Source organism: Gambusia affinis, linkage group LG05, assembly GCF_019740435.1.
Source record: "Gambusia affinis linkage group LG05, SWU_Gaff_1.0, whole genome shotgun sequence".
Classification (NCBI taxonomy): Eukaryota; Metazoa; Chordata; class Actinopteri; order Cyprinodontiformes; family Poeciliidae; genus Gambusia; species Gambusia affinis.
Window position 1 is genome coordinate 2,418,156 of NC_057872.1, and position 24,459 is coordinate 2,442,614.

Here is a 24,459-nt window from a genome sequence, read left to right on the forward strand (position 1 = left end):
TTCTGTTCTGGAGTCTGTAAAGGTCCATTGTAATTTTCATTGGAATCACCACCGGGCCGATACCAGAGCAGTGGTGTGGATAACTGATCTGGGAATGGCTTTAAACCGGAGTACCTTCCTGAAGCCTTAAGGGCTCAACACACGCGGATCGACAGGAGGCAGGCAAAAGTTTCCACCTCCCAGAGTCAAATCCAAAACACGGGAGGCGATACCGACAACAGCAACCATAGTTGAAATATTTTCAACTTTGAAATCTCTGTGCATGAAGTCTCTGCTTAGAAATGTTTAATTTAATGACATACATACTCTCAGTAAATACCTACTGCTTCCCAGAGGTGGACACATTTTACCAGGCATCTAGCAGCCTGTTGTGATGATGCTGTCTCCAGATGTGGGATCTGGATTGCTATGTTTAATCTTTGTTCCTGACATGTTACTTCTACTGTCTGACTCCATTTTGCCTTACTTTGTTCTAGAGAAGGTACACAACTAACTATGAACCCCAGTGTACTGCTGTCACTTTGATGCATAGCCTCATTCTTTGCTGCACATTGAATATCAGACAAAACACACACTCCACTACATTCGATACATGGATAACTCAGAGGCAACCCACTTTTTCATAATGCTTATCTTGACATGGAGCTCTGATTGCCCTGGGTATGACTGCAATAAGTATTTAATCATTAGAGAAATGGCAGCGTGTTTATCAGTGTGCTGATGATGGATTATTTTCCATGCAGTGGGGTCATTCTTCAGGTGATGGATTATGTTAATGAATGATTTAACTCCAATCAGACAGCTCATTTCTCCCACAGTAAGAAACTAATAATGCATCATGATTAAACAAACTCACACATGGAAGCATAAGAAGAAGAAGATCCTTGAGGGATATTGTTTCAATCAATACCAAAGAGCTAGATTAATGAGCCGAAACATTAAGACTAACTCTTTTGTTTTACCCGGGCACATCTGCCACCAAACGCAGACTCACTGTAAGGTGGCAGGATCTAAGGCTTGGGCTGCTTTGAAAACCCCAACTCTTCGAGATGTAATTCTGGGAGCACTCATGATTTTTCTGGAACTGGAAATTCAAACTTGTGGCCAGTAATGGAAAATTCTATGTTGATACAAATCAGGAACCAGCAGTCTAAATTATCCATTAACCTGAGTTATACGAGTCAAAATGCTGCCTGCAGACTCGCTGGAAACACAGCTGACTCAAATGATTTATATATATATATATATATATATATATATATATATGTATATATATATATATATATATATATATATATATATATAACTGATATGAGAGCAGATCTGCTAATTTCCTGTGTAAACCATTTATATTATGGCTACCCAAAGAAATGATTCATTCTTTCTTCATTCTTTATTTTGAAATATTCTTTCTTTGCTGTTCTTTTAAACTTGTTCTCCATAGAAAAAGTTTTCTACCTCGGCTATTAATTTGGCATATTGGATGTACCTGTGTGTTTCCATGGTTTATTTATGTCGTCACACTTGTAATTGCTTCCTTCATCCTCCAATCTGTTGCCAGCAACAAGACACGCTTCATAGACACGCTAGCCCAACCTTCAGGCCTCATATTAGGACTTTGTGTTTTATTTGCCTTGAAGCCTGCTTTATTGCGGAGGCAGAACAGAGTCATGTTACTCCAGTCAAAGCTGCATAAACAGCCTCCTTCATCCTCCATCACTATAATATTAAAATGCAAATAGAAGTCAGGTGTTTGCAGCAGAAAAAGTATCACGCTCCTTCATGGCCCGGTTTGAAGAGAGAGGGGAAGAAAAGAGAGTTTTCTTTCCTTTTTATCCGAGCCATGACAGGGTGAGAGTTTTTCACAAGGGTCTTTGATATACATGAGCAAACACACACACTTCTATGCTAATTTTCCTCGCCGTGCCTCGTCTCTGCCCCGCAGAGTGGAGGAATAGTAAGCTGTTGACCCGGTGGCTCCAGATGCCAAACAAGGACCCCGTCCCTGATTGGACTCCACGGTGCTTCAATCAGCTTAATTGGCCACAACTAGAGTATCAGTGAGAGGAGAGAGACGAGAGTGGATTGCTGGAATTGGAATAAAATGAAGAGCTGCGTGGCGCACACCTCGTTATTTGTTGACTGACGTATCTACAGAAGCGGGGTGATGTGCCACCAGATCTCAGAGGCACAAAGAGCAAAACAAGCTCTGACTCTGGGTTCAGGTCTTTGTTTACCTCTTGAAGCTGTCAGAGTGACAGCAGCAGGTACTTTATGAGGGAAACGTGTTAAAAGCAGCATTTTTTTGGTGCTTTGCGTTGGGTTGAAGATCGCTGGAGGCAGCTTGAGGAGCATTGTGAAACGGTGCAGCGCTTTAATTGGGATTAAAAATGTAAATTTAAATGTAATTCAATCTTCCTGCTTGGCATGTCAGCGGATGTGAATTCAGACATTTTGATTAACATTTTCTGGGCATTTGAATACAGTAAAAGAACCATTTTAATTGTATGTGTTTAATTAGCAAATACAAGAAACAAATCATCTGAAATACACCAATCTGTCAAAACATTATGACTATAAACAAGAAAAATCCCCATGATGCACTTCCTGGAGCTGAGTGATGCGTCTCATTGGTGCAACAGTTGTTTGTTAAAGGGGCAGTAATAAGTAAAATCCACTCTTTTGAGCTCTACATCATGTTATAATTCTATTATCTCATTAAAAACATACTTGGAGTGCTGTTGCTGCTGTTGAGAATTTCTTTAATCTCCCATGGCAACCATCCGTGGACCAGAAATCAAGCTTCTGCTTCAAAGTGCACTCCTTCCTGTGACTCAGCTCCTCCAGACTAGTGGCATCAGCAATTAGCAAACACCTGACGTAACTGTGTTTCTGTCGCTGTATAAAATGCTAACAGCTCAGCACCCAGGCAGCAGAGATTATATTCCACATTAACATGTCCTGGATGATGCTCTGCTAATCCTCCTCATCTGTTTTTGCTGCTCCTCTTTAAATCTCTGTCTTATGATGGAAGCGATGCTTTGAACTTCCTTCTTCTCTGTTCTTTGGTCCTGCATCATATCAAAAGTAGAGTTGTTTGGCTAAAACCAGGCAGGAATTTGGGACAAACAAGCAGTTTGTCAGCACAGCAGTGGAGGAGTGATGACATGGGCTTGTCTTAGAGCCAATCAGCTTGCGGTAATAGAGCTGACTGTATTCTAGAGTACAAAAATGTTCCTGTCACCTGAGTTTTGACTGGGTCATACCACACCGCATTAATTCCAAACTCAGACACACTATTATTCATCCTCCGATTTGAATTGCAAACCAAATGAAAAATCTCTTCGGAGCACAAAGACAGAAACAAGCTCAAAAGGAAGCAGAGGCTTTCAGCACATCACCACAGTAAATTCATTTGCTACAGTTTTTATTTGCATGCAGCTCAGTTGATTAAAAAATCCAATATGCAGCAGTGTGACTGATGCAAACAGAAACATGTCCGAATGCAGTGAGGAATGAATAAAATCTCCCTTCTGGTTCAAAGGTCAGATTGTCTTCCAGCAGTGAGCCGTTTCCTCCGTGTTGTCAGCAGTCCTCTTGTGCTCCCGTCCATCGATTTTTTTTCCCTTTGCAGTAACGAATCTCAGAAACCCGACCTGCCAACCTTTCAGTAACATCTATCACACCCTGACATAGTTTTGCTTTTCACTCTGCTTTTTTCCTAAAGGTGCAATACATACAGAATAAATATAGAGTAGAGGCTGTGATTATAAAGAAATAAAACTTTGCTCTGACCAATCACTGCAGTAAGTAAACTGGAAGAGTTAGTCGATGCATTTCCATTTCAATCTTTGTCTATGTTCTCCTAATATTGAAAAAACACAGTTCTGCAATTGTGGTGTTTCCATCAAACAAGGTATGACATTTAAATCACATTTGAGAAAGCGTAAGTCATTAAAAATAATGGCAGTGACTGATGTAAACAGTTACATGAGACATATTCAGCCATGACACCAGTTCAGTTGCATCCAGATGGGTTGGAATACTGCTAAAAGATGATGAAACAACAGACTTGTTTGTTGTGTTTTATGAACAGACTTACTTCCCTTTATTCATTTGTTTTTCTGTTGTTTCTCCAGCTCTTCTTGTTCCAGTTGTTGAGAGGCCTGTCCTACATTCACCAGAGCTACATCCTCCACCGTGACCTGAAACCACAGAACCTGCTCATCAGCGACACTGGAGAGCTAAAACTCGCCGACTTTGGTGAGTGGACTGCAAACTGATGCTCTGATGTTGATGTGAATTTTCTCCCTTTGTCTCTATGTATAAGCGTTAGCACATAGCATTTGTGCTGCTATGCTGTTTGGTTCTCTCCAAATGTGGCGTTGTGCAGCATGGCCAAACATTTCTACTTTCTTCTTGTTTGTCCATGACATTGTTCCAGAAGTCTTTCGTTTCATTCAGATGCAGCATTGCAAACCCAACCCATGATGCTCTGTTGCTTTAAGAGAGAAGATGCTTCCTTCTTAACCCTCCCAAAAAGCCACATTTGATGTTTTTCTTACAAGCACACACAAAAAAATGGCAAAGGTTGTTTGATTCAAGTGAGTCAATCAGTTCCCTGCCTCTGGTCTGTGTGTTTTTGAACCTTTCCACATAATAGTGTGTGTGAAGCAGAACCATATGACTTGGATTCATGTATAGTTAGTCTACTTTGTGACTTCCTGGTGGGACAAACTGGCCAGGCTGCCTCATTTAGCATTGTCCATCTGTCTGTCCATCCATCTGTCTGCACATCCATCCGTCCATCCATCCATCCAGGTGTGTCTTTTGTCCAGCACACCCTTTTTATCTCTCCACCCATTACCTCCTTCTGTCTGCCCATCCATCTTCTGCACCCTTCCGCCCCGCTATCCCTCTGCCGAGACAGATGGGAGGAGGATTGGGGTGTGTACGGGCATGTATGCGTGTGTGTGCGTGTGTGTGTGTGTGTGTGTGCTTCATCAATAATGCAAACCTTGTATTAGTGCAGAAAAATTACTGTGAAGGAAATGAGGAAGAGAAAAATAACGGACAAAATGCCAAATGAGCAAATATGAAAATTCCACTGTGGCGGAAGCTCATCAACAAACACCCACACATGTCCGCACGCCCACACACACACGCGCAGTCAGAACGGGCCAGAAGGGGGCCAGATGAGGAGGGTGGGGTGTGTGTGCCTCCAGAGCTCCTGGGGGTCTCTGCTTGGCAGTAAGAATACTAATAGTCCACAGCTGAGGCCTGTGGCTCTGGCTGGGGTCCGCATAAAGGATGGGTGGGGGCGTCAACGGAGAGGAAGCTGAGGCTCGCATGGGGGGGCGGCAGAGCGCTGCATCCATCAGTGACAGGCAGCAGACAGCGAGTGAAGATAGAAGTCGGGTTGTTACTCTTAACATGACCAGCCTGACCCACAATGGTTGGGTATTATCTCATTAGAATGGGGTTTAAGTCATCAACAAATCATCTGTAAAATCCTGTTCCTTGGGATTCCCTTTTCTTCATCTTCTTCTTTCCTGAATCTCAAAGTTCCTTCAGCTTCATATGTGAGGATTTTATTCACAGCCTTCCTGAATTCCTTTAATTATAGGAATCAATCTTGTATTTTAGTCTTCTGCTTTTGTTTTTCAATTTTATCTTTGTGGATCATTTTAATCTTTTCATTCCTGAAGTCTCTGTCTGAGTCGTTGCAGCTTCGCCACATTTACTCTCCAGTATATAAAATAATCCCTACAGCTGGAGCATGATCGCTTCTGTTGATTCTCTCTGTGTGTCTAGTTCTAGTTTTTTTTTTTTTTTTTTGATTGTCTTGCTGGTGAGCATCAGATCATTATCATGCTGAAAAAGACAAGCTTTGCCAGAACTGATGACCAGGCTCATTCTCCTCCAGTGTTACTGCAGAGAGTTGTTTGGTTGAGCTGCAGACATCTGAACTACAGCTGAAGCTGGTTCTGTGTTAGCTCTGTTGCTGTTGTAACAGGACACAAACACAAAACTCCACTTTTATCTCCTCAGTCCACAGAACATTTTCCCACAACATGATCAAGATATGTTTTGGAGGAGGCGGGTCTTTGTGTTCTTTTGGGTCAGCCGTGGTTTCTGCCTCTGTCTCTTTTTCTGTATTGCTGAGCTATCAACACTGACCTTAAGTAAACCAAGGCCTTTAAATGTTGTTCTCGAAAAGAAACTCAGGAACAATATTTTGTTAAAACAGGAAAACTTTCCTGTTATGAGATGCAAAAAAACGTTACAAGAAAGTTTTCTTGTTTTAGCAGAATTTTAAGAACTTGTTATAATGAGACCCGCATATCACTGAAACCAAAATATATTCTCTTTTAAATAAAAAAGGTTGTAACTGTGAAATAGCAGCACCTCTTCCTCGTCTAGTGGAATGAAGGTGAGGATAGTCAAAGCAAATTGCTCTATGCATTTTTAACACATCGCAGTCTGTCAGAGGAGAGTATTTTTTAAATCTCATTTAAAAAAAAAAAGCTTTCTTGTTATGATGATATGCAAAACCTGTCTCATAACAGCAAACTTTCATTTTAAGGTGACCCAGGGTGTATAGTGTGTGACCCAGGTACAGAGGGGTGGGTCTGAGTCCCGCCCTGATTCCCTGCATGTGAAACAACAATTTTAACAAGAATTTAATTTCAAATGGAGTTTATTTCCAGGCTCTGGCAGTAGAACACCTTTGTAGCCTCCTGGATTCATCTTCACAGCTTCCCATCTTTGCCTGTCCCAGGTTTTCTCCAGTTGTGGTGCTCTGCTGTTTTTTGCAGTAGTCCATTGTGACTCCATCACATTGATCTCTTCCTGGACCAAAACAAGAGCTGTTCCGTTTGGAACCCTAGCATACAGAGGAAGGCAGGAAACGACATGGCAGCGCTTAAATAGTAGCATTTATTCAACCCTAATGCAAGTAAGAACTGAAATGAAGTCAGTCTGGATTTCCTCTGAGCCTGTGTGAACTGAAGGGCGTCATTATGCTGCTGGAGCTCAGAGTTGTGAAAGTGGCTTTGAGGGTAGCCTGATATTAATCCAGAAAGTTGAGGGGCTGGACATTACCTGCTAAATCTGCTGGTATTATTAGTGAATCATCCCATGCTTATCTGCATGTGCAGTGGGCTCAGAAGGCTCAGCCTAACCACAGAGCAACAGTTTCTCATCAGCCAAAGAAGCTGGGGTTCCGTATCCCCCCTGCTGGATGTGGGTCGGTCCAGATGCTCCTCTCTGCTCCACTGTGGATTTACTCTCTTTTTAATGAGCAGAAACAAGCAGCAGCGTTGTAAATGAGGCTTTAAGGAGCCCATGTTTCATATCAAGGACACAGCTAATTGAGGCCAGCTAAGCCTTCTGATGTGTACTGTTTGTGTAGAAGCAGCTGTGTGAACTATTAGAGCTGCTTTTCTCTCTCAGTTCACACACCTTCCTCACCTACAGGTGATTATTTCAGGCCTGCTTTTGTTTCTCCCCCTGAGCTGTGTTAGCTGCTGCAGCGTCTGGGTGAAGTAAGAGACAGCAGGGGGATTTACTGATTTACAGATTAAACTTATTTTAATATCTCACACTGAAATTTGTTTTCTTAATGACTGTGATACATTAGGGACAGTACTAGTGCTGCAGGCTTTTGTTGGTTACAGTCAGAGAGAACAAAAACATCTGCCTGAACTGAATTAAGAATAATACAATGGATCATATCCTGCCTTTTTTTGGGTTATAAAGACATAAATTCAATTCAAATACTTTATTGATCCAGAGGGAAATTTAATTTTGTAACTAAACAAGTTTCTTCAGAGGTTCTGTAAATACTGATGACTGAGGACAGGAAGGGTCTCCTATACCTGTCTGTATTCCAGCAAATCTGAAAAAGCCTCTGACTGAAGAATACTTTACTATTCCTGTAGAAAGGAGGCCTTTGCCATTCATGTCTTTTCCACAGTAGGACATAGCTACAGGTCCAACAGTAGCAAGTCAAAAGGAAACTCCACAGATTCCAGAGTCAGCATCTCATTTCACTATCATTTCACCTAAAACATGGAGAAAGTCCTGCTGTAAGTTAAACAATTTGCCATTGGAATTAGCACTGTTTTTATCATTATTGAGGAATTAATGACTTAAAACATGATCCTATGTCTTGCTCAGAATTACTTGTGAGTTTAGTCTTATTTCAAGTGTACAGAGATTTTTTATTTTATTTTTTTATTTTGCTGAGTTATTGAAAAGTCATTCAACATGAGCATTTAAATCATCAGTGTTTGTTTGTAAAAAACACTAACAACCTAAATATATCACTTTGTTGTATAAATGTTACATTACCTGAACAGTTCAGTGTAATTTGTGTTTTCTATAAATTAAAGTTGAAATGTTAAAGCTGTCACTGGACGTCATTTTACCATCAAAATTATGGATCAATGTCCAATTTATTCTCATCGTTCTGTTCTTAGATTTTCTTCTATTCTTCAGAAGAGAGAGTGTATGCAGCTGTTTCACACTCAGCTGACATTCATGCTGAAAAATCTCTAAGCTTAACTCTAGTTTCTCCTGTATAGGACAGCTGCTGTAGCTACACTGATGTGTGTGTGTCTGTTATAGTGGGAGGTTTCTGTGGAGTAACAGCTGCTGGGATAATGATGTGTGAGGAGGGAAGCAATGTGACAATGGAGCTGGAGGAATGTCCCAGGCATCCGGGTCGGACTGTTTGGATCTCCCCAGTGTGACGTTCAGCCCAGTGCCTCACTGCACCAGCAGCAGCAGCACCACTGGGCCTGAACTCACATGCAGATGGTCATTTTGAAGTCCATTAGGATAAGAAATGCTGCTGATCTGTGTGTGGCTTGGTCCAAACTTGGAAATAAACTGAAATGAGCAGCTGAGATGAACGTGGTTGGTAATTACTGAGCTGACTCATTATAGACTACTGTACCCTCATGCAGAGCGGGTTACAGTCCGCTTTGTGTTGGCAAATGAGCTTTGACGACGGCAGGTGGTGTATTCCCAATTAATTAACATGTTTATGTAGATATGTGCATTATTTTGGATCAGTTACTTGAGCTGTTTTATACTCGGCATGTTAAGGCAAGGGATGCCACAAAACACAGATTCTAATTTCTAATTGATTTAAAACGTTTCTTTGTCAGATCAAAAATGCCACAAGTAACTGTTGTTTTTAATCAAACTGCTTCACTGAACAAATGGATCTGTGTAAAAATATTAGCACTGGAACAAACAAAAAGTGTCACCTTTAAACGTTATTTTTGTTATAAATCAGAGTTAGAGTATACTGCCCCCATCAGGTCAGAGCAGGAGTGGCTTCAAACCATCCACCTGAAAATCTACCAGAAATGTTGTTTTTGTGCCCTCCCTGATTTATAGAATAATAATATTTCTACCATGGATTCACCCAGCAACACTGCTGCCTATAATTCCTTTAACTATGAAATTCTGATTGAAAACCTTCTTAAGTCACATTAGGGTTTCTGCCTGGTTGACTACTATAGTTAGTTACTTAGACTCTTTTAATTGTTTTGATGACCTTCACACTGGCTTATTGGTTACTTTAATTAGGGTGACCAAACGTCCGTATTTCCCGGGACATGTCCGTATTTCACGTCCCGGGATATTTTTAGAAAGTGAGGAGATGTCCTGTTTTTTGCAGGACCCGGTCCAACGTGTCACGGTCCCCCCCCCTCCCCCCCCCCCCAACGTGTCGCAGCACATTTTCAGCAACAAAGCAGTTCCAAGTACTTTACATCTTACAGTTACCAATTATGAAACGTGCAATAAACATTGCATTTTGTCATCAAGCAAATACATTACAATCATCAAGCAAATACACATAAAAATATTGATCAATATTCCATGAAAAAATCTATTAAAATTGAATAGACTGATTATAAAGTTGATCTACTCAATTTTACTATTGTTTTTTTTTTTTTTTTTTTTTTTTTTCAATTCAGCACAGTTCAGTTTATTTACTTAATTTCAGTTCGCAACACCTCATCTCAAGGCACTTTATTAAAAAGCAGCAATTCATTCCAATCATACATACATTCCATCCAGTTCACCACTTCAATAGCTGAACCCAACAGACCAAAAGAGCTCAGTCCAGAACATTACCATGTTGGACTTATTGATACTTATTTCAACACTTTGGTGGAACCCAGTTTTATGTGTTCTATAATTAGAAAAAAATAAGTAAATGTATGTATGTATTTTAAGGTTTTAGTGTGTTCTACTTCTCTTCTGTGGCGGACAGCAGCCATATTTCAATGTTTTTAGATTAGATGTGTTAAAACAAATAATAAAATTGCTGGAGTAACAGAATTAGAGACCAAAGGAGGCCTGTAGAGCTGTGCAAACATCAATAAAGTGGAAGTGAAGGGCCAAAATGATCCCGTTATGACTGTACACTCAGACAAGGTCAAACACAAAATGGTCAGTCTGTTAATAAGAGGTATTTTACAAATTCTTCGACAATATAATCTGTTGTAAATACATGAAAATTGGCATATCTTCAGGAATCTTTTTTTCTCAGGACACAACCTAAACATATCCAAATCATGAAACAAAGAGGTATGCAGCCCTTTGTATTTTTCCACACTATCCTCCTTCACCCTGTCCAGTCGTCCTCCATCTTACACTCACCACTGTATTTTTGTTGAACCCGTAAGAGAGTGTAAGCTAGTGATGTATAATTAACGCGTGACCTTCCTTTGGACCGCTACCTGCACAGGAAGGAGGTTAGCTGGAGAAGCGCTCCGAGTGAAGGTGGTCTGAGTGTGTTTGAATCCAAAGGTCAGACCTTTGAAGTGGTGTGACACACCACCTCTTTGTGATGGGACACAGGGGGCTTAGAGGGGGAAGGTTGAATCCATTTGTCTTTTCTCTTGCCCTTATATCTGCTGTAACATACCCATGTAGATGTGCCCAAGGTGAAGCAGATGGTCTTATGCTACAGAGTGGTAACGTATGTTGCCAGTTTTGTGTGAGTAGTGTGTGAGTTAGGCTTTTGAGCAAATGAGATATTTTCCAGTGAGTGCTGAACATGGTGAGCTAAGACATTTTGGCTGCATTTAAAGTGTCTGTGGGTGGAAAACAAACTTGCTTTTGGTCAGCGATGGCAGAGAACCAGCTCCATTACTAATTTCATGTACAATCTTGCTGATTGCAGATGCTTGTTGTGTCATTAGCTGTATTTGGTTCACCACAAGCACTTTAGTCACTTTTTCCTTCAAATCTTTGCTGTAGCCAAGAGCCTGACTCCTTGTCTCTACTGACTTCATATATTAGCTAAAACATACTCATATGATGGAAATTAGCATTTCAGCCTACAGTTCAGGTATTCCATCCATCTATGTATTCATTACATAGAATACAGACCAAAAGTTTGGACACACCTTCTAATTGAGTTCAATTAGAAGGTATGGATGTAATGAATACATCCAACGATGGATGTATTCATTACATCAACTTATCAGCTTAAGTCTAAGAATACAAGGTTGATGAGCTTAGTTTTCAACCTGCCACTGATTGCTAATCCTAGCTAGCTACTACCTAGCTGCCTTTGCTATCAGTTGGGGAACTCCTGGATTATTGGCCGATGTGTGTCTGTTAGCTTTGAAACCAGATAGAGATGGACTAGCTTCCATCATCCCAACATCCCGGAGCAGAATAAAGTGAGTGTGGAAAATAGCTGATTAAAAGATGTGATATATAATCAAAGTTGGGGAGGAAATTATCTCTGACAAATAAAACTGAGAAATATTAGATAATTAAAAACGAAGCTTTGCTGCCAGCCGATGGATGAGAGTCATTACACAGATAAAGAGACCAACGCATTGTTCAATCTGAAGCCCTCAGAGCAGCACCAGTGTGTGTGCCACCTACTGGGCCCCAGCAGCATATGGTTCTGCTGGAAGTGTTGACAGGCGTGCTGGGAACAGTGGGAAGCTGGACGGCTTGGTATTCCTTCATCCTGACTTTCCACACACGCTTTGTTTCTCCACCAAACAACAGCTGCATAAGCTACAAAAGCATGCCAACCTCCAACCACTATAACCGCCTTCATGAAGTTGTCACACACACATGCCACACACCCCTACACACACAGTGGAGATGATAGCCTCTCACCATGAGTGGTCTGATGCCCTCCATTCTGTGTTAGATCAGTGTGTGGAAATTACAGTGGTGGGTAATGACTGTTGGCTGAAACTCCCATCTCCTGTGGGTGTTCTGACACAAGGAAATGTTAAATACCTTCTCCCCCTATCATTTATTCTCCCCCTCTGCCCTTTTTCCTCCCTTTCACAGGGGACTCGCTGCAGGGCAGGAAGTTTTTTTTTTCGTCTTCTTCTTTTTTACAAAGCTAAATGCTTTAATTAAGCCCTTCTACCTCTTGGGAAGAGACAAAGGGGTAATGTCATCAGCCTCATTAAAGCTCACTGCATTTGCACTTTGCTCTACTATTAACTGGGTTTCTGTCACCAAACTGATAAATGCTAGTAGAGCAGGAATATGGTGAATGTAATAAAACCCCCGAGAAACATTAAAGATTCACGTAAGACTAGCAGGGCTAGTCATGGAATCACCATGGACTAATCTTAGATTGGACTAAACTCTACACCTGCTATAAGGTTTTTCTAAAAATCCCTAGTAACCATCATATTTGCATGGATACAAAGGTTTTACGTGTCCTTTGGGTTTATCTGACTGTTATATGTTTCTCTGTGTTTTACTGAAACTTCAGAGGTCTTAAATCTCTATCTCCACCGAAAAGGTAGCTTTAGGTTTGTTTCAGTTGATAATGCAAAAATCAGTCTAAAGACACGTCTCTCAGAAGACTTTGTAGTAAGACTTCAATCAGGCGCTGAGCTCAATGTTTCAGAATTACACAGACTAAACAATGGTTCAAAATCTGTACCAGGCAAACTGTAAATGCCAATAATTCAGACTTAATGAAAGGTTTTGTGTTTGTGCTTCCTGTCCCCTCTCAGGCCTTGCCAGGGCCAAGTCAGTCCCTAGTCACACCTACTCCAATGAGGTGGTGACCCTGTGGTACCGGCCTCCAGATGTCCTGCTGGGATCCACCGATTACTCCACCTGCTTGGACATGTGGTGGGTACTGGCTGCCCTCTGCCTTTTTTCATCTCGTTTAGTCTTGATTCATTGAAGTAGAGACGTGGAGCTAGAATCACTTTCTTGGGGGATCTTGAAAAACACAATTAATTGTAAAACAACTGAAATCCATTTATCTCTACCTGTTCTTTACTCTGTGTGTGCTGTAAACTCTCCACCAACTGTTGGATTATAATTTTAACCATTTGTAGATTTCTGAAATCAACCTCATAAATTACAGGTTTCAACTGTTTCTAAAAAAAAAAAAAAATCTATCTTTTACTTTAGAAATTTATGGAATACCAAATAAAACAGTGAATAATGTTGATAACAGAGTTGAGGTAAGTGTAGTTAAGGCTCCAATCTACACACACACTTTGCCAGCACCCCTTCCCCTTTCTCTTTCACAGCTCCTCCAGACTAGTGACAGCAGCAATTAGCAAAAAACCAGGTGGAAGTGATCGCCTGCTGAGCTCAACATAGAAACTATGTCTCAGTCTTAAGAACAGTTGTGAACGACATCATGGAGAAGGATTAATGTGATGACTCCAGTGAAGGCAGAGTACTGGAAAGGGGAAGAGATTCTTAAAGAGCCATAGGCCCAATTTCAAGGCATCAGATGCAAAGTTATGTTATGATGCAAAGTCACATTTCTTTTTTATTTTATTTTTCTTATAAATACATTGTTATGCAGCATTTTCTAACTAAAGGTATAACATAGTTGTTTGATTGTGCTATAAAATGGCACCATGTGACTGGAAAACACATTATATGCTCCCATCCTCTTTAAAGGTTTGGAACTCTGATGGAGTTCAATATCAATCCAATGGAAATAATTTTATTATTATTAACTGTGATGAATTGAGACTCCTCATGTTTCTGCCATATTTTCAGTTCCCAGATGTACCTAGATGTGTTTAAAGAGAAAATGTACATTTCATGATTTCTGACATCTTCTAAGCGATCCAAGCTGTTCATATCACACATTGTTATGTGTAAATTATGATCCTGGCATGGTAGTTTTCATTGGACTTAAATACCGATCATAGGAGTTCCCACAACAATACATAAAGTACATAAAAGTCACTTGGCCTGCCTCACACAGCACTGGGGGATAGGAGTGGACCGTGCTGCCAGAACAAACAGGAGACAGAGTTCTGCAGAGCAGAGCTGTTCCTGCAGCTCAGTTCATCTTCTTTGTTTTTACATGTGCAAAACTTTATGCCTGGAGGTAATTACTTCAACAAAGTTTTTTTGTTTATTTGTTTATTTTTTGCATATTTTTTTGTAGCATGTCTTTCTGTTTTTCCTTGACTGCCTATATTGTTAATGTTTGCTCAGTTACACCTGTACATCAGCAGAACTCATATTAGCCCTTTGTTTGTCTCAACCTATCTTTAGTTTGCCTAAATTATAGATAAGATAAGATTTATTTGTCATTGTCATCAACAGATTACAATGAGATTGAGATTTGCTTGACTCGAGTTAAAGTGTAGGTTATGTATGTATACATAATATACAATATACACATACATACATAAAAAGATAAAGAAACAAATAGTACAAAATGAGAAATAAATAGACATCAGAAGATGGTTGCAGCGCCTGGAGGTGTCACAGAGTATACAGAATTATTATTTTGAATTGGAGATAAATTCATCATGTTTCATACTTTTTCTCCGCTGGGAAGCAGAGTTGAAATGAAGCTGAGCAGTTTTTCAGCTAGGACTTTAACAGGAACTAGCGTTTGTTTTTTTCCCCTTACAGTACCTGAGAGAATTGAATTGTTTTTGCTGATGTTCTTTAGGCTTCCTAAACAAAAGTTCAGTAAAAGATGAGATGCCATCGGTACACAAACCATTAGACTGGATTCAGCTGACCTAGCCTTTCTTACAGATCCTTCAGTGTCACTGTGGGATTTTTTTCAGCAGCTTCAGGATAACACACACACACACACACATATCACACACACTAATACCTTCATTGATCTGAGTTAACAATGACTCAGCTGGATGAGGCCCATACAACATGTCTGATAACAAACACCAATATTTTAGAGAGAACTGTTTAATACTGGAAATCATTTAGAGTTTAGAAGAAAGACAAACGTTGGACTGATATGCAGTCAGAAGGAGGATAACCACACCAGATCAGATGTGGGATCTGCAGACTTTTTCCAAGCATGAGTTGAGGTTAACAGGAGAATTTGTGGTGCAGTTTAAGATAGTATGGCCTTAGAATGTGAATGAAATGCAGTTGAAGCCTAGAGTGTTTGCATATCCTTAAAAGTCTTAAAAAGTCTTCATGTATCTAATGTAAAAGCCTTAAAATGTCTTAAATTTAAAGAAGCTCTTCCCACATAGAAGCATTAAGACAGGAAGGAAATAATCCATTTCTGGACACCAATGAAAGAGAAAGTCTCATGTTGTCTCTTTCTTTGTGGCTCTCTGTTCTTTGGACTTGATTGCTTTCTTCAGCAGATTTCTACATTGGGTCCTAAAGGAAGCAGGGACACAGCTCACTGCAGAACACTGACGAACAGGCAAAGCACTTCAGACATGAGAGGCAGCTGAAGATTAGCAAAGGGCTTACTGAGAGGCGACTGTTTGCTGTTTAATGACAGAAATACAGCCGGCGGTCATGTGAGGGTCTCAGCTGCTTTCTTTCTGCAGGCGGATCCTCACATCAACAGAGGGAAAAATGGATTAGATTTCAGAATGATGGGTAAAATGGCCGTCTTTATGTTGATGTTTTGCTTCCTATACTTGAATAAAAGTAAATATAATTTGTGCCCCAGAGCCTTTCTATTGTAGGCAGTTTGGTTCTTTGGTCTGATGTTCTGTTTGTCACCAAACCACATGAGGTCTTTACAAGTTGTTGCAGCAACAAGGGAGTAAATGAAGAGATGTTTGTTGGTCTTCCCTGTGAACTATGTTCAAAACTTCATCTACAAAGTTGTCTCAAAGTTCCCCAGATGCTTCAACACTAAACCAGAATTTTAGTAGGAGTCTTTTATGAAACGTTTTAGAATAACAAAAACATATCTGAGAGTTAAACTACCACAGACAATGATTTTCACTGGTTTGAACCTGGTCTGGGTTACTGAAGCATTGGTGACTTTTTGTGAGGACAGAGGGAAATCCCTGCAGACCCGGATGCAGTGAGTGCTTCCTCATTACAGAGCAGAGCTGCAGGACTGGGTGGGCAGTGGCTCCTTGTCTCCTTCAGGGATGGGCTGATTCCACAGGGTGTCGTTCTGGTCCGCCCTGTGACACGCTTCCACTCACCCTGTTTCGACACTTCAGAAAGCAGCTGCCATGAGGAAGCATCCTTTGCAGGACTGCTAAAGGTTACACAGATCTGTCTTCCTGTGGTGAGAAGCATCCATCTTTCCGACTGCAGGGTTACTACAGGCTGTGAGAAGGACAAATGTGATGGAGGAGGAGGAATGAGGAACTGTTCTATTTTTGCCTTCATCAGCACTTCACTCAGCTGCAAATTTCACTTCCAGTCAGTCAACACTTTGATCTGGTTATGTGTTGATCACGTATGTAAAGGCTCAGGTTTGTATCAGAAGACATCTCTGAGTTTTGGTAAATAAGTGAACGGCAAGAATAATAATAAAAAATAATCTACCTCAGTTATTTCCAACATTGTTTCTGTACAGTGTGCTGAAAAATTATCACATCTGGATGTATCTTTAAACTAAAGACTAACGCTTGAGTCTGGTCTGACAGAATTACAGGTTTGTTGCTATAAAACGCCTTCACAATGTTTCCTCCACTAACTGACAGTGTTTAGCAAGATTCTGTCTCAGAGTTGTGGTATGAAACTCATCATATCCATAATCCTTAAAAACTAACTTTAATTTTTAAGGATATTTTTAAGTATAATGTATTTTATACACAATATTTGGGTGTCCAAATTTAAATTTATTGCAGATTTTTAAGAGACATGGGTCATAACCATATACAAGCTCAAAATTATTCACACTCCTGGCAAATTTAGTACTGTTTTATTTAACCATCATGTTTCTCCTGACTGGAAGTAATACTAACATCCTGACTTGAATTGGATAGAGAAGCAGTGGAAGGAGCTAAAGGTTAAAGATTAGGGTGATGGCAAGAGGCCTTCTAACCTGAAAGTCTTGGAGCTCATCATTGAAGATGAATCACCAAAACATCAGAGCCGTGAAAAAAGCTGCTCAACAATTATATCAAGGATCTGATTGCTGCAATATTCTAATAACGAATGGGGAAATGTATTTCCCCATTCGTTATTAGAAAAGGTGTAAATCATGCTTTACGTGCCATTTAATCTTAAAATATAAACAAAAACACATGTTTTAAAGGAGATCTATTGTGTCATATAATATTTTGAGAGAGATCCTTTTCAGCCTCTTCCTGAAAGAAAAAACTTCCGGATTGAATAAAAGTCGGGGTGTACACGCTTTTTGAGCTTGTATACCCTTAAGAACTTGACAATTCTTAAGTAGAATAACATTAGTAGTATTTTAAAAGAGCAGAAGAAATCGTATGTTTTTTGAACAATAACAATATTTGTTGTTAAGCTGTTGCTAAGTGATGACAGTTTTTTCTGGTAACCAAGGGTCACAATGTAAACATTAGAAATTTTAGTTTTTCAAAGTTTACCAACTCTAAATTTGTTGTGTCCAAACTGATAAGCAGTATTTCAAAAGAACTTATGTTTTATAAACAATATTATTACTTATTTAGTTGATGTTAAGAGATGAACGTTTTTTGCCAACAAACTGCCACAAAGTATAAATCAGATTTTTCTTTTGTGTTGAATTTCTGTTTTGTAGTACATCTACCATCAATGATAAAAAAAGAATTAATTATTCTGTAAAATTCACCAAAGTGACGATTCATAAGTATTATAAGATACATAGTATTTCAAAGAAGCAGAGGAAATCTTATGTTTTTTGAACAATAACAATTGTTAAGCTGTTGCTAAGAGATGAGAGCGTTTTCTGGTAACCAAAGGTCACAATATAAACATTAGATATTTTAGTTTTTCAAATTTTACCAACTCTAAATTTGTTTTCTAAGCATATAAGCAGTATTTCAAAAGAAATTATGTTTTATAATCAATAATATTACTTATTAATTTGGTGCTAAGAGATTAGCGTTTTATCTTTTTGTGGTAACAAACTGCCACAAAGTATAAATCAGACTTTTACTTTTGTGTTCATTGTCTTTGTACCATTTATGGCAAAAAAGTCATTTTCACTTTTCTCCAATATTCACCAACTTGACAATTCTTAAGTAGAATAAGATGAGAAGTATTTTAAAAGAGCAGAATAAATCTTATGTTTTTTGAACAATAACGGTATTTGTTGTTAAGCTGTTGCTAAGAGATGACAGCATTTTCTGGTAACCCAGGGCCACAATGTAAACATTAGTTATTTCAGTTTTTCAAAGTTTACCAACTCTAAATTTGTTGTCTAAGCATATAAGCAGTATTTCAAAACAACTTATGTTTTATAGTCAATAATATTAGTTATCTATTTGGTGTTAAGAGATTAGCATTTTTTCTTTTTCTGCTAACAAACTGTCACGAAGTATAAATCAGACTTTTACTTTTGTGTTGAATTTCAGTTTTATAATACATCTACCATCAATGATAAAAAAGAATTAATTTTTCTAATATTCACCAAGTTGACAATTCTTAAGTAGAATAAGATGAGTAGTATTTTGAAAGAGTAGATGGAATCTTATGTTGTTTGAACAATAACCATATTTGTTTTTAAGCTGTTGCTAAGTGATGACAGTTTTTTCTGGTAACCAAGGGTCACAATGTAAACATTAGAAATTTTAGTTTTTCACAGTTTACCAACTCTAAATTTGTTGTGTCCAAACTGATAAGCAGTATTTCAAAAGAACTTATGTGTTATAAACAATATTATTACTTATTTATTTGATGTGAAGAGATGAGCGGTTTTTCTGGTAACAAACTGGCACGAAGTACAAATCAGATCTTTACTTTTGTGTTGAATTTCAGTTTTATAATACATCTACCATCAATGATAAAAAAAAGAATTAATTTTTCCGTAAAATTCACCAAAGTGACGATTCCTAAGTATTATAAGATACGTAGTATTTCAAAGGAACAGATGAAATCTTATGTTTTTTGAACAATAACAATTGTTAAGCTGTTGCTAAGAGATGAGAGTGTTTTCTGGTAACCAAGGGTCACAATGTAAACATTAGATATTTTAGTTTTTCAAAGTTTACCAACTCTAAATTTGTTGTCTAAGCATATAAGCAGTATTTCAAAAGAACTTGTGTTTTATAATCAATAATATTACTTATTAATTTGGTGTTAAGTGATTAGCGTTTTATCTTTTTCTCCTAACAAACTGCCACAAAGTATAATTCAGATTTGTACTTTTGTCTTGAATTTCTGTTTTATAGTACATCTACCATCAATGATAAAAAAAGAGTAAATTTTTCTGTAAAATTCACCAAAGTGACAATTCATAAGTATTATAAGATACGTAGTATTTCAAAGGAGCAGAGGAAATCTTATGTTTTTTGAACAATAATAATTGTTAAGCTGTTGCTAAGAGATGAGAGCATTTTCTGGTAACCAAGGGTCACAATGTAAACATTAGATATTTTAGTTTTTCAAATTTTACCATCTCTAATTTTGTTGTCTAAGCATATGAGCAGTATTTCAAAAGAACTTGTTTTTTATAATCAATAATATTACTTATTAATTTATTGTTCAGAGATTAGCATTTTATCTTTTTCTGCTAACAAACTGCCACGAAGTATAAATCAAATTTTTACGTTTGTGTTCAATGTCTGTGTACCTTTTATGGCAAAAAAAAACATTTTCACATTTCTCCAAAATTCACCAACTTGACAATTCTTAAGTAGAATAAGATGAGTAGTATTTTAAAAGAGCAGAGGAAATGTTCTGTGTTTTGAACAATAGCAATATTTGTTGTTAAGTTGTTGCTAAGAGATGACAGCGTTTTCTGGTAACCCAGGGCCACAATGTAAACATTAGTTATTTCAGTTTTTCAAAGTTTAGCAACTCTAAATTTGTTGCCTAAGCATATAAGCAGTATTTCAAACGAACTCCTGTTTTATAATCAATAATATTACTTATTAAATTAGTGTTAATAAATTAGCGTTTTATCTTTTTCTGCTAACATACTGCCACAAAGTATAACTCAGATTTTACTTTTGTGTTCATTGTCTTTGTACCATTAATGGCAAAATATATATTTTAGCATTTCTCCAAAATTCACCAACTTGACAATTCTTAAGTAGAATAAGATGAGCAGTTTTTCAAAAGAGCAGAGGAAATCTCATCTTTTTTGAACAATAGCTATATTTGTTGTTAAGCTGTTGCTAAGAGATGACAGTGTTTTCTGGTAACCAAGGGCCACAATGTAAACATTAGGTATATATATTTTTTTCAATGTTTACCAACTCTAAATTTGTTGTGTTCAAACTGATAAGCAGTATTTCAAATGAGCTTGTTTTATACAAAATATTATTACTTATTTATTTTATGTTAATAGATGAGCGTTTTTTTCTGGTAACAAACTGCCACAAAGTATAAATCAGATTTTTACTTTTGTGTTGAATTTCTGTTTTATAGTACATCTACCATTATTGATAAAAAAAGAAAAGTATAAATCTTTCTGTAAAATTCACCAACTTGACAATTCTTAAGTAGAATAAGATGAGTAGTATTTCAAAAGAGCAGAGGAAGTCTTATGTTTTTTTAACAATAACAAAATTTGTTGTTAAGCTGTTGCTAAGAGATGACAGTGTTTTCTGGTAACCATGGGCCACAATGTAAACATTAGTTATTTTAATTTTTCAAAGTTTACCAACTCTAAATGTGTTGTCTAAGCATACAAGCAGTTTTTCAAAAGAACTTATGTTTTTTTTAATGAATAATATTACTTATTAATTTGGTGTTAAGAGATTAGCGTTTTATCTTTTTGTGGTAACAAACTGCCACAAAGTATAAATCAGATTCTTTCTTTTATGTTCAATATCTGTCTACCATTAATGGCAAAAAAGTAATTTTCACTTTTCTCCAATATTCACCAACTTGACAATTCTTAAGTAGAATAAGATGAGAAGTATTTTAAAAGAGCAGAGGAAATCTCATCTTTTTTGAACAATAACAAAATTTGTTGTTAAGCTGTTGCTAAGAGATGACAGTGTTTTCTGGTAACCAAGGGCCACAATGTAAACATTAGATATTTTTGTTTTTCAAAGTTTACCTCCTCTAAATTTGTTGTGTTCAAACTGATAAGCAGTTTTTCAAATGAACTTATTACTTATTTATTTTATGTTAATAGATGAGCGTTTTTTCTGGTAACAAACTGCCACAAAGTATAAATCAGATTTTTACTTTTGTGTTGAATTTCTGTTTTATAGAACATCTACCATTATTTCTAAAAAAAAAAAGAAAAGTATAAATCTTTCTGTAAAATTCACCCACTTGACAATTCTTAAGTAGAATAAGATGAGTAGTATTTCAAAAGAGCAGAGGAAGTCTTATGTTTTTTGAACAATAACAAAATTTGTTGTTAAGCTGTTGCTAAGAGATGACAGTGTTTTCTGGTAACCATGGGCCACAATGTAAACATTAGTTATTTTAGTTTTGCAAAGTTTACCCACTCTTACTTTGTTGTCTAAGCATATAAGCTGTATTTCAAAAAATTGTTTTATAATCAATTTTATTACTTATTAATTTGGTGCTAAGATATTAACGTTTTATCTTTTTCATGTAACAAACTGCCACGAACGATTTGCCTAAAACTTTTCGTAAGGGAGGGCAGAAGGTTCGAGGTGTCATTTGATCTAAGTATAGTGTCCAATTGTAGTCCATCTCCCATCTTTGGTATTTTAGAGTGGCTAAAGCTAGCCAATATTCTGGAAAGGCCCAAAACTCTAACCTCACCCCTTTTGAAAATACATGAAATATCTTTAATGGACTTCACCAACTGTGCCTAGAATTACTGTTATAATATTCATCCAGAATAATGATGATCCGTGGCTCCAAAGAGTGTGTGGGTGATATGCAACGTGCCAAAAGCACTTCTTAAATTAAAATAATTCTTTAAAAGCCTAAAATCCACCTGGCAGTCATATCCATGTTGATTGGATGGAAAAGTCTGATCTGACAGTACGTGAAATTATCCATGTATTGCTTAAAACATGATTAAATGACTGAAATTGAGCAGGTTGAATCCCTTCACTCTGCTGTGGAGATCAACATCACTGACAGACTTCAGGCAGGATCAGCTCTCTGTGAACAAATAGCCCTGGATTTACTGCACCTAATCTTCTGAGGATGTTCCTTTGATAAAGAGGGCTTTTTTTTTCCAGTGTATTCTGTTTTGGCAGGATGACTCTCACAATTGCTGTTGTGTGTCAAGGTGAGGCCAAACAGATTGACTTTTCAAGTGGAGTGCTATAGCTTTTACGATGAAATAAGCCCAAAGCAATTACAAATTGATTTCTAATAAGCTCAGTACGTTTGGACTTATTGCAAAAATAATGGACTCAGAGATGGAAAAGAAAGCAAAAAAAAAGAGAAATAAGCATCACAAATCAACACTCTAGAAGTCTGCCTCTAAACCTGCAGAAAGAGATAAAAACAAAAAGAGACTCGACTCCAGTCATTGATACCAATCAGAATACGTCACAGTAGTCGATATATTTACTAAACAACATTTCAGTTTTAACCATAATGCTTCATAATGGCCCCAAAAACCTTACAATGGAACAAGGCTGAGCCTGAAAAAAGCCCTTGTCCTTGAGCTGACCTCTCTCCACCTGAGCCAGCAGAAATAGTGGATGCTGGGGGTCAGAGCTGCGTGGAGATGAAGCCGTCTGCTTCCATTCAACAGTCCGAATGAAAAGTTTGAAGGGAAGAAATACTGGTAATATTCCTGTCTCTTTGCTCTGATGGCTGCTGTTCACTGATGCGGAAAGTGAATCTGTCAGAAAAACCCACAGTGCTTTGATAAATGAGCTCTGACTGCACACAGTGAGTCGTTCTTTCTTCCTTCCACTTGGCTTGATTTCTCCGGATTTCCAACCAAAAGGTTATAGAGAAGGAAAATCAGCACCTCACTATCTGGCTGTTGGAGTTAAAATCATGTAAACTTAATGTGCTTTAAGGAAATGAAGAGCCCAGGTTTATGTTGAACAACGTAAAGACTTCATCTGAGCTCCACTGACCTAGTCCTGCTCTGTTTCAGGGGAGTGGGCTGCATTTTCATCGAGATGATTCAGGGAGTGGCTGCCTTTCCTGGAATGAAGGACATCCAGGACCAGCTGGAGAGGATATTCCTGGTGAGTTTCTGATGTTGATGAACTGATAAGACGTTCCTAATGAACAGCATACTGTACATCACATTGCTTCTGTTCAACCACTTCAAAAACCTCAGTCAGCCTCCTGTTTCTACATCTCACACAGACTCTGTTCATTTACTTCAAACAGCTTTATGACATGTTTTATCCTTACACCTGCCTTTTTGTGGACTACGTGAATATACGTGGCATTTACATACATAATTCCACTCGATTTCCGTCCCCCATCTGGGATTTGTTCCATTGAACTCGATTTCATCAGTAGAATTAATACAGGGCCAATTAGAACACTGAAATAGAAGTTGTGAATGGTGACATTGATTTTCTGCGCTGGTTTAGAATTGTAGTCTGAGGAAGTGATTGAAGGCGTTCACTTCCAAATGTTGAATTGACATCAGCAGTCATCACGTGAACTAGGCTGAATTTCTACAAATTATAACCCAGAGAGGAAGAGAGCCCTTTGTATGGCAGGCTGGTGCCACTGCCAGGAGACTTACAGAGCCACTGAAAAGATACATGGTCTGTCTGGACTCACCTCAGCATGAGGAGTCCTGGAAGTGGCTTCATCTAGCAGTCCCACACATATGAAACCTCTTGTGATTAGATGAGTCCTCACCTAACTGCATCATCAAGCACACCTGCATTTTACTGTTAAGCTGCTTACTCCTAAACATGAATAGATCTTGTGAGTTTTGGACAACAGATGTTGTTCACATGGTAACTAGAGACAAACAGCTTGTTGTTTAGGACAGTGCAGACTTTGTCATATAGCAACAAAAAGTAGAAGAAGAATGTAATGTTCTTCAGATATTTCTTAGTAAACTGTAACATGCATTTGTGTTGATCCCCCTGAGGTAATGGTTTCTAGAGCCGCTGGTTTGTCTTGTCTCTGCCATCGCTGCTAAACATCTTAACTCTATTTTTACGCACT

The 24,459-nt window shown here is 38.1% G+C and overlaps 1 protein-coding gene across 4 annotated transcripts in view; it reads left to right on the forward strand.

The window, feature by feature from the left end:
- cdk14 (cyclin-dependent kinase 14) overlaps positions 1-24,459 on the forward strand; it is a 162,054-nt gene that overhangs the window by 67,567 nt on the left and 70,028 nt on the right. For all 4 annotated transcript variants that reach the window (XM_044117729.1, XM_044117727.1, XM_044117728.1 and 1 more), the window contains 3 exons: positions 4,140-4,263; positions 13,032-13,152; positions 23,417-23,510. In XM_044117729.1, the coding sequence (XP_043973664.1) occupies positions 4,140-4,263; positions 13,032-13,152; positions 23,417-23,510 (339 nt within the window). The remainder of the gene's footprint in view (positions 1-4,139; positions 4,264-13,031; positions 13,153-23,416; positions 23,511-24,459) is intronic.